At 37.7% G+C, this 10,785-nt stretch overlaps 2 protein-coding genes across 2 annotated transcripts; both read right to left on the bottom strand.

The window, feature by feature from the left end:
• Positions 1–1,923: 1,923 nt before the first annotated feature.
• LOC111333132 (uncharacterized) lies at positions 1,924–4,771 on the bottom strand. The gene is made up of 2 exons (XM_088727873.1): positions 4,720–4,771; positions 1,924–3,035 (listed from the first exon to the last, which is right to left on the bottom strand). The coding sequence occupies exon 2, from the start codon at positions 2,952–2,954 to the stop codon at positions 1,932–1,934; it is 1,023 nt and encodes a 340-aa protein (XP_088583999.1). The 5' UTR covers positions 2,955–3,035; positions 4,720–4,771; the 3' UTR covers positions 1,924–1,931.
• On the bottom strand, positions 4,617–5,698 carry LOC148726774 (uncharacterized). The gene has a single exon (XM_088727882.1). The coding sequence runs from the start codon at positions 5,691–5,693 to the stop codon at positions 4,746–4,748; it is 948 nt and encodes a 315-aa protein (XP_088584008.1). The 5' UTR covers positions 5,694–5,698; the 3' UTR covers positions 4,617–4,745.
• Between the last annotated feature and the right edge of the window lie 5,087 nt (positions 5,699–10,785).

Consider the following 10,785-nt stretch of genomic DNA (forward strand, 5'->3'; position numbering starts at 1 on the left):
AGTAGGTACATATATATGAGAGTCAACCACAACTTTTGTAAGCCACAATCTACAATCTTCTAACAAGGAAAAAGATAGACAGTCAAAAACTACATGTGGTTACTTGTATGCACAGAACAAGAGCTTGACATTGCACCTTCGATCAAAACACCGCAGCTTTCAAAGGCAGAAATCAACACTATCAAGCGAAAAAAGTGGAAATATGCAAATGAGAAGTTATTAACCTCAGAAGGGAAAAAAGTTGCACATAAAGGAATGCTCTTCGATATACATTTACTTTCTAAATGCCATAATAGAATTGCATGCTCACAAAGGACGACAAAAACTGAGAAATGAATTGCTGAGAATTATTCCGAAGTAACACAGAAAGTTGTGAATACTTTTGTTTCTCTTTGCCGTTTTCACGCAGAACAAAAACCCATAACCACCAAAGTGAAACCCATGGTAAGTCCTCTTCAAGCTTTAACATTCCTTTCCTTGATAGAAGTTGATCTTCTGGATTTCAGGAATTGCCCATGTGCATGTGAACCAAAGTACAAGTGGACTATAAATATTATTGATCACTACAGAAAGTTTGTTAATGTTCACCCCATCCATAACAAACTTGCTGATGAGGTACTGAACGAAGTTCAAAAGTATTGTTTAACTTATGGCTACCCCAAAACAATTTTAACAGATAATGGAGGTGAATTTGAAAACAATAAAATGAAAGCATTTTGTAGCACTAACCAGATCCAACTTCTCCATGGAGCAGCCAGGACTCCAACAACTCAAGGGCTAGTGGAATGGTCAAATCGTACATTCAAAGAAAACATGAGAAGCTTAATAATATGTGGTCTCCAAATTTCCAAATGGTGCAAGTACACAATGCAAGCATCCTACATCATCAACATTACTTATCATCATGCTATCAACATGACACCATATGAAGCAGTGTTTCACATGATGGCCAAAAGGGAACTATTAGACCATGATATTGAAGAAGGACCAAGAAAGCAGAAAAGAAAACAAATTCAAGAAGCACAGGAAAGCTACAATACCAAAATGATAAAACAGTCTGAAGTAAATCCAAGAAAGAAAGTGTACAAAGTTCATAACATGGTTTCAATTAAAATAAATAGAGTGGACAAGAAATCTCCTTTCCACCCAAATTTACTTCTGGGAAAAGTGCTTGAAATTGAAAATAATTATGCGAAAGTGGTGACACCTTTTGGTCGCATTAAAGGGTTCATTGCCCCTTCCAGACTTTTCCCATGTACTGCAACAAATGTAAAACTTGCAGATTATGAAAAAGAAATTTCTCTCACTGGTACATGTAAATTGGCCAAAAATGCTCAATAATATCTTCAATGTTTTCTTGACTTTGTTACTTAAATGGTAGATGAATTGTAAATATTCTATTTTGTTGTGCTGCAAGTAAAATACCTAAATTAAACGAGGCTTACCTGTAAGGTGAAGTTTGATTGGGATTCTGTGAGTCATTGGTCGGGAGCGAAGGAGTCATGTGAGAAGGCGCACGAGCCTGGGAAGATCAGTCTTTAACAGATGTGAGCACTTACACCCAGTCATGGGCGGGTTAATAACACATGGGTGGGCACATGACTCCTTCGCTCCCGACCAATGACTCACAGAATCCCAATCAAACTTCACCTTACAGGTAAGCCTCGTTTAATTTAGGTATTCTGTTTCGTCATTGGTCATTGGTCGCTACGGAGTCACGTGAGATTTTAAAGCAGTGTGAGTGCGAACTCAAACATAACAATGATTTATAGCAATATGCACCTGCTTTAATAACATTCTCTCTTAGCCATCAAAACATACAAATATAAGACACAATCTTAGGTGTCCCTACATACAGCTTTAAGGAGCTCAGTTCCGAAATTCTCTTGAGGTTCCACTGGTTTGTTGTAAAACTTAGTAAATTTGGACTCCTAGGACCACCCCGCACTTTTCATAATTGTGGCGATAGATATGCTGTTTGCTTTGGCTGCAGATGTAGATGCTAATCGAGTGCTGTGTGCACTGTACTTCGAAGTGTCAATTCCAGCATCAACAAGTGTAGCCTTAATCCATCTGCTTATTGTATCAGGGGAAACAGCTTTAGGAGGCTTAGAGTAACTAATAAGAAGCTGCTTTACATTACCTCGAAGAGTATCTGTGTGCTTCAGATATTGCTGAAGATGCTTTACAATACAAAGACTTACATCTGGTACATAGGCCTGAAACTCAATACAAGCTAGATGTTTACCTGGTCTGGAAGTTTTTAACAATGAGTCAATGGAAAACACAGCCTTTTCAGAACTCATTTGCGTATAATCAATTGATAATGTGTGCAGAGTCTGGCGACGCTGTCCCGAAAGCAACGCCATCAACATAACCACTTTCAAAGTCAAGTTGTTAAAACTAAGTTTCACAGGTGGCCCAAGTTTAGCTAGATAGTCTAATACCACCGTGACATCCCAAGTTTCTTGGTACCTTGGGAGAGATGGTCTGCACTCAAAAATCCCTTTGAGGAAACGACAGACTAGGGGATGCTGTCCAAAAGTGTAATGCTCTGATGTAAAACAAACAGTAGACAAAGCACACCGTGCAGTGCTGAGGGCACTGTATCCAATCCCTGTGTGGTAAAGTTCTGCCAAGAAATTAATCCCATGTTCTATAGGTGCTGAAAAGGGATTAATCTTCCTTTGACAACAGTATTGTTCCCATTTAGTGATGAATGGTTTATATTGTTGTTTGGTGCCCATTCTCCAAGACTGTAGGATGAGTGAGGTAGCTGATTCCGAAAGCCCTCTGCCTTCAAGTGATTTCCTGACAAGTGGCATATCAGAAGTGTGAGCTTCTGATATAGTGGATGCACCAAGTCTGGCTGTTGAGGTAGAAATAAGGTGTGTTTCTTCTTGGGAAGCACAAGGGGTTCCTGAACCAACAGTCTCATAACCAATGGCCACCATGGCTGAGTTGACCAGCACGGCACAACTAACAGTCCTGTGGTCTCCTCTGCTTGAATTTTCTGTAACACTTTTGGGATGATACTAAAAGGAGGAAAGGCATAAAAAACATAAGGTTTCTAAGAAATTGAAGAGGCATTAATAGCCATTGCTTCAGGGTCTGGTTGGTAGGCAACAAATGGTCTTAGCTGGTAATTAAGCCTAGATGCAAATAGGTCAATCTGAGGCTCAACATGAAGTTTCTTAATGGCTGCGTGAAAAATTTTTCTGTCTAGAGTCCATTCAGTTTCTTTGCTAGATTTCCTGGACTCTGCATCAGCTAGTGTATTCTCTTTCCCTGGGATATGACTTGTGGTTAACCACATGTTATTGTCAAGGCACCACTCCCAGAGCGTACGGGTTAGATCATTTCGCTTTCTGGAATGGCTTGTGCCCATTTTACCTAAATCTGACACAGCAGTCATATTATCAATTCGCACAAGTACATGCTTTCCTGATAACGCTTTATGAAATGCCTTAAGAGAAAATAGCACTGCAAGCATTTCAAGATAATTTATGTGATTAGAAGCCTCTTCTGGAGTCCAAGGTCCCCCAATCTTTGCATTATTGAGTACTCCTCCCCAGCCCTCTTTACTTGCAGCTGTGTATAAAGTGGCCTCTGGCTGAGGAGGGCTTATAGGGTTGTATAATGACCTTGCTGAGTTTATCCACCACTGCAAATCACTGCGAGACAACTCAGACAGTTGCATAAATGCATCAAAGTTGCCCTTGTTTAGGCTCAAGGCCTCAGTTTTGTCCATGTCCAGTGACCTAAAATGTAAAGGCCCTAGCCTTGCTGCTGGAAAATTTGATATGAGGAACCCAAGGGTTGATGCCACCTATCTTACTGTAGGGTGCGGACACTCCAACAGCCCTTGACAGGTATGAATTATCTTTTCGGTCTTCTTAGAGGTTGGATAAACTTTCATTGTGATTGAGTCAATGATAAACCCCATGAAGGTGATTCGATGTTGTGGAACAAAGGACGATTTTTCAGGGTGTACAGTAAACCCAAGAGAGTCAAATAATCTGACAGTATCCCAAACATTTCTTTCACAGTCATCATAGTCATCACCCTGGAGATACGAGTCATCGATATGACTTGCTCAAAGGTGTCCCAGCTGTCTCAAACGTGAATATACTGGTTTTAATAATTTAGTAAACTTCCTGGGGCAAAACGCCAATCCATTTGGAAAGCAAACATATTTATACATTTTCCACGCCACTGAAACTTCAGGTATTTTTGGTCTGCAGTGGCAATAGGCACAGAATAATATGCATCCTTTAAATCTATGGATGCCATAAAGCACCCAGGTTTTACCATTTGTAAAACAGTTATAAGTGAGTCCATTTTAAAATGGTGGTATTGTACATGAATGTTTAAACGCTTGAGATTTAAAATTACTCTGAAAGAACCATCCTTTTTGGCCCTAGTGAAAATAGGAGAGATCTATTCCCCTTTTTCATGGCTACTTGGGGTAATAACACCCTTAGCAAGGAGTTCAGCTATTTCAGTATCAATGACATGTTGTTTGTCTAAATCAAGGATTTTCTTCTCTTTGGGGACTACTCTTTGACATGGAGTTCTGGTAAACTCGATTGGCTGGCCTAGTATCATTTGCAATATCTCAGGGTCTGAGGTTAAGGCCTGCCACTGATAATAATATTCTCCCAGCCCCCCTGCTTTAAAGCAGTGCGCCTTGTGCTCAAGGAACTGTAACATATTTACCTTGTTTGTTGGGATATCAGAGCATTTCACTGGCTGGATTTCTTCTCGGTTGCCTGTGTTTTGTAGGAATTGTGGTTGTGTGGCCGGTAAGACTGGCCCCTCTTCCCTAAAAAAGGCTTTCCATTTGAGTGAGAAGATTTTCCCTTCCAGCCATCGCTATGGTTGCGATAATATGGCTTTGAAGTAGTCGCATGGCCAATTTTGTTAGTTGCTTTGATATTGTTAAACTGAGATTGCAGCTCATCTCCCAACAATAAACTCGTGATGGGTACTTGAGAGCCACACAACGAGGAATATTCGTTATTTAAGTTTGGTTTGATGGCGTCGCGTCGACGGTATGATAGGTCAATGTTTACATGGCCTAACAATGCCAGAGCGTCAGCATTATGCGTGATTAATTTCCCCAATTTCTCAGTGAGAGCCGACGCTGAAGTCTTCTCAGAATCTGCACGGATAGCCAACAGAGTGTCAGTCGATTTAGCGATTGCACTACCGACTTTGACAAGTACTTTCTGCATGTTAGCAAGGCGTAAATCTGCGCTCCTGGTCACGTGCTTCAGCTTATTCCAGATCTCGGGGTTGACCTTTGGCACAGTTAATTTCTCGCAATTATCGGGTCGATTGTATTTTGCCAATTTTTCTTTTAATTTGGCTTCCTCTAACTTAGAACCCCATCGCTTATTGACAATATCCGCCAATTTCTGAGCGACTTTTGGGTCAGTTTGCTCATCCGACTCAAAGTCTTGAACAATTTCATTGAGCAATGCGTCAGAGCTGCCCAGTTTTGGCGGGTCACCATTGGGCGGGAAATTAAGTTCCTCAGAATCTGACTTCTCAGGGTCTGAATCTCCACTATCACTCATGGTATTAGTTGTAGGAGATGTTCTCCTCTTTTTTGATGGTGTAGCATGGTCTTCTGGTGCGCCAGCTAACCGTTTCATTGTGTTTTCCATGGACGACATGGTAGAACTCATTTGGGTCATGGCCGAAAATACATCAGCAAGCACTTTGTCTGTACCCCGATGCGAAGAATTCGCTGTCTCGTTTTCTTCAGAAAGTAAATTTTCTTCTTCTACTGGTGAAAGGGGGTCCCTTCCACTCATATTTTCGGCAGTCATCTAGTTTTCTCAGTGTCGTGCAAACACCGTCCGACCTTCCCAAAAGGATCGTACACAACTGATCTTCCCAGGCTCGTGCGCCTTCTCACGTGACTCCGTAGCGACCAATGACCAATGACGAAACAGAATATTATTTTACAGCAGTGCCAAAAATAAATATTTAATTTTGTCACCAAAGCCAAGTATTTCTCATTTGATGAAGGGCTTGCATGAAATCGTACCCTAACCATAACCGAAACCATTCAAACAAAGCACTTAACCCCAGTAAAAAAACTGGGTGCCAAATGCTACCCCTAACCTTACACAAAAGCTATGACCATTTCAAATAAATGCTTAACCCTAATCACTAAAATGACTAAAATGTGAGTTTATTCTACAACGTATTTTACAAGGAGAGGTACAAGTAAATAAGAACAAGTTAAGTGTTAAAAATTACTAACCAGTTTGAAAAATTTAAACTGATTTAAAAAAATTCAAACCCAAGATTAAGTTTGAACCACAACATATCTACGGGATCTAGTGATTTTCCTTATTTGGTGACATACGGGACACGGAATTTAGTTTTGGCGGGCGAAACGAACCTTGTCTCTTGATCGGAGAAGCGTGGAGTTCCGTTGGTATTTCGCCTTTTCTAATTAGATCTTGCCTCTCTTAGACACAATAAGCAACACAAAGAACAATGATAGAAGGCAAACAACACCATCATTCAAGTATGGTGAAAGAGGTAAGTAAAATTGCTTTTTATTTATACAAAGTTCCAAGTTTATTTCAAACGTGAAGGTGCTTTTGATTCGTGGTCAGAATAAGCCCCAAAGTTATTGCGTTTCAATGGCTATAAATATAAGCTTATAGAGTGATCTGTTTCCATAAACTATGTAAACATTTACTTAATTTGAGTTTGCAGACTCCCTTGGGCTAATGCACCAGAAGAGAAACCTAAACATCTCTCAAATAGAAAGAGGGGGCAACATAATTATACCTTCGATCGTTAATTTGAAAACACACCATACCTGCATCACGCTCTCTTTCTTAATTGTTCTAAAATTCGAGGTCACTGTAATTCGATTTTTAATCCTGGCATACAAGAATTGTTTGTCTTTCTATTAATTGAAGTAAGAATCAAAGATGAGGGAGCATGTTTGGCGATGTTGATCCCAAGCTCTCTCCATCTCTCTACTTTGCCAAGTCGGTGATGATGTCCCAAGATGCATTCACTCATACATTCACTCAGTCAGGGTTGTCCCATAAAATCTCGATTCTCATCCACATTAGAAGTTCATCTTTTTGTGTTCTTATGTATATATGTAACTTTGTTCCTAAAAGAGATTTTGCTATGGTTGCAAAACTTGGACAAGTAAAAAGCAAAAAGAATTCAGAGCTAAGAATACCGTGAGAACTGAAGTCAATTCAATGATCCATTGCAGGATTTTTTGTAGCTAAGATTTATGCAGCTGCCTTTGCAGGACTGGGATTGTGGTAAGATAGCACAATTTGTATGGTAGAGCTTCCCGAAAGCAGACACCCTTTGGATGAGAAAGGATCTCTGCTTAGGAGGTTAAGGTGTAATATGTTTGTAACTGGCTGGCTATATAAGCCACATAATATAACTATATCAACTTGACTAATTTTTGACCCAGAAGTATGAATTTAAGCCATAAGTTTTACTGAAGCAATATAGATTGAAAAGTTATCAAAACCTGTTCAATTCAGTGAATTACATCATTTTGTAACAAGGAAACCCTAATCACAAGGCAATTATCTAGCAAATTAATCTTTCTAACAAGTAAATTATCTACTGGTGGATGAAATATCAGTTATTGAACAGATCATTTCTGTTGTTTTTTTATTTCAGAGTACAGGAAAACAGTGAAACATATAGGGAAACCACAAAGAGGAAGCCACTGCAGCTATCTAAAAGCAAGGACAAACTTTGCTTTTTAAAATTTAATTCCACTTTAATTCTGTTTTCTATTGTTTATGAAAAATTTGTATCTTATCATTTCTATGCAAACTGAAAGTACTTGTTGTCACTTCCTTTGGATACAGATTGAAGACTGAAGTAAATTAATGGCATTGTTAAAAACTTGATCGGTCTTCCCGACTGACAATTTTTTTTAATTTCACGTAATGCATGCAATCTAGTCTAGATAGAGGTTGTTGCATAAACATATGAAGTATTGATCATTAAATCATTTGCAAAGGGAAAATTGCTACAACTTAACACACAAAAGTGATAATCCTAGGCTGAGGACTGAGATATGCTTTTTTGATCTTGACCTACTTTCAATCTATTTTATGGCCACCTTATTCTGGATCCATACACTGGAAGTGCTATTTTAAACCCTTTTACCCTGCATGACATATACATTAGGACCTATTTTAAATGTATTTATATCCTATTTTTCTAGATTTTTCCCTATTTTATCCCTGTTTATGTCTATTTTATCCTTGTTTTGTCTATTTTATCCATGTTTTTTGTCTATTTTATAGGTAATTGATTCCTAATTTTTCAAGTTTTTTCCTATTTTATTCCTATTTTATGTCTATTTTAAATGTACTTACATCCTATTTTTCATTTTTTTTCTATTTTATTCTATAACTAATATTTCATTAATGCTATTTTAATACTATTTTATCAATGAACTGCATGCGCATTTTCTCTATTTGAAAGCTATTTTTACAGTAGTTATGACTTGCCAACCAGACCATTTTTTTACTTTTTTTTGTTTCAAAATAATAGCTTTCAAATAGTTAAAAAACAGCTTTCAAATAGTCTGGAAAATGGAGAAAAAATACACAAAAAATAGGTAGAAAATAGTTTAAAAAATAGATATAAAATAGATATAAAATACGCACTTTTTTAGTAAGGGATACCAAAATTTTTACAGCATTGAAAAGAACTAGAGGTTGTATAGTATTTAATGATACTAGAAGGTAAACTGGAGCATATTTGTCTCACATCTAAAACAGAAAACCTGCTGCATCCATATATTTATGACTACCCTTTTCCACAAGAGAAAGATATGATTCTAGAATAATTATGTTTTCTAATTGAATTTGACCACAAATAAAATGTTGGTAAATGATGATAATATCAACAATAATAATTACGATAACAATCATCTAGTTTTATAATAATAATTTAAATAATTTAATTTTATGATAATAATTTAAAAGGTCTAGCTCAAAAGCCCTATGGTTCCTCTAATTCCCCGGGGTCCAAAACTGATTACTCATCATGCTCCTTATAATTGTGACTGTTAGTTTTACATAGTTTTCAATTTCATTACAATCCATTTCGTAGCCTTTGTTTCATATAAAAAGGTATTTGGGATGTACCGTCCGTCTGCATTTTAAGGTTTTCTGCCATTTTGCCCATCCACCTTTCATATGACACTTCATAGCTTGCTCGCTCTGCAAATTTAGCGGCCCTTTTACAACATAAGTCACTAATTCAAACATGAAAATGCACAATTCAAAATGAAGAAAATGCATGTTTATCAAGTTAAGCCTCCATAATTTGCGGAGCACATCTACTGAGATACTTCTGCAAGGGAAAGTCTTGGGAAAGAGTTCCATATAACCCAATATATTAATTATGCCTAGAGTGTTGCAAAGAAACCTTTAAATTAGTCTTCATGAAACAAATGCATAATTAATGTATGGGTTATATTGAACTCTTTCCAAAGTTTTGATTTAAATTACGTGTATGCGTCGACGGATGCCTCTGTGAAATTATTTTGAGATTATATCTCCGGATTAACATATAAATTATAGTTCACTGATTTAAACGGTTAATTGCTCTCCATGAAAAACTGTCTAACACTTTTGAAAAAATTTTGTGGCTGGTATATATTACTCTCATCAGATGAAAAAAGCCTTCCCTTCAAGTTTTCTGGTGCATTGATCAGTGGAAACTTTCTAACTTTGCTGGCGTTCACAAATTTATCCCTCGTAACACAACACTTACTGAATCAGTAGCAGGGAGCACCCGGCCACTCACGCCCTTTATAAATCGAGTGCTCCCGTGGTTCACCTGTCAACATTTCCGCGAATCCTTCACATAATTTATTAAGTTTCAGTTTCAAGTATGAAAATCAGCAGGTGTCACGCCACCGCGTACCTCCCATAATGGAGCATTACCGTAATATCCTATATCCACCGAACGAAGTGACTTTTTTAACAGTCTTTGTCTTTATCTCACCGACCTCTCAATAAGACTGAAGCAAGGTTCAAGTGAGCGCAGACGATTACTTGTCGTTGTACAGACTGCAACAGATAGCCTGTCATTTGACGAGGATAATATAATTGTTCAGTTGCTTGCAGCACCAATGAAAATGATAATCGATCAGATTTATCGTATTTTACTTTTCCCTTCGCCAAAAAAAAAGGATTAAAATTCTGCCGTAGGCCAAATAAAAAGGGTAATGAACAAAAGAATGACCCCGAATCCATGGACTACCCCGATGGTCTTTTCTGGCAAAATTGGTCCTCATGGGTAGTTGGCAGCTGAGTTTATACTCGTAACTTCAATTTCTTTTTATAGAATCAAACTTGACACCAACCTTGCTTAGATGGGCAGAAACTTTTAATTGTATTCTTCATTTTACTTTATGAGCTGCTCTGTTGTAATTACCATGCGTATATTCTCAATATCAAAGCTGTAAATTCTCACATGATTTTCCTATTTTTAATGACCTTAAGTTTATCCGGCAAACCTGCTCTTTCATTTTCGACATATGAATATTTAAATATAAATCGTTTAACTTCACAAAGAGAATTTGTCCGTTCTTTTATAATCTTATTCAAGGAAAATAGAACCCCACACCAGTTCAATATTTAAGTAAGTACTTTTTAAAGGTTTTTTCGATTATCAACTTGAGTACGCTAGAGGTCGTGTCAGTTCTTGGCCTGACTTAGTATAAAGTTTACTGTGGAACGAAAAGAT

This window comes from Stylophora pistillata, chromosome 7 (genome assembly GCF_964205215.1).
Source record: "Stylophora pistillata chromosome 7, jaStyPist1.2, whole genome shotgun sequence".
Lineage (NCBI taxonomy): Eukaryota > Metazoa > Cnidaria > Anthozoa > Scleractinia > Pocilloporidae > Stylophora > Stylophora pistillata.

What these genes read in the sequence shown, in the direction of transcription:
- LOC111333132 (XM_088727873.1), bottom strand. Translation starts at nt 2,954, where the DNA reads ATGGTGGCCATTGGTTATGAGACTGTTGGTTCAGGAACCCCTTGTGCT.
- LOC148726774 (XM_088727882.1), bottom strand. Translation starts at nt 5,693, where the DNA reads ATGAGTTCTACCATGTCGTCCATGGAAAACACAATGAAACGGTTAGCT.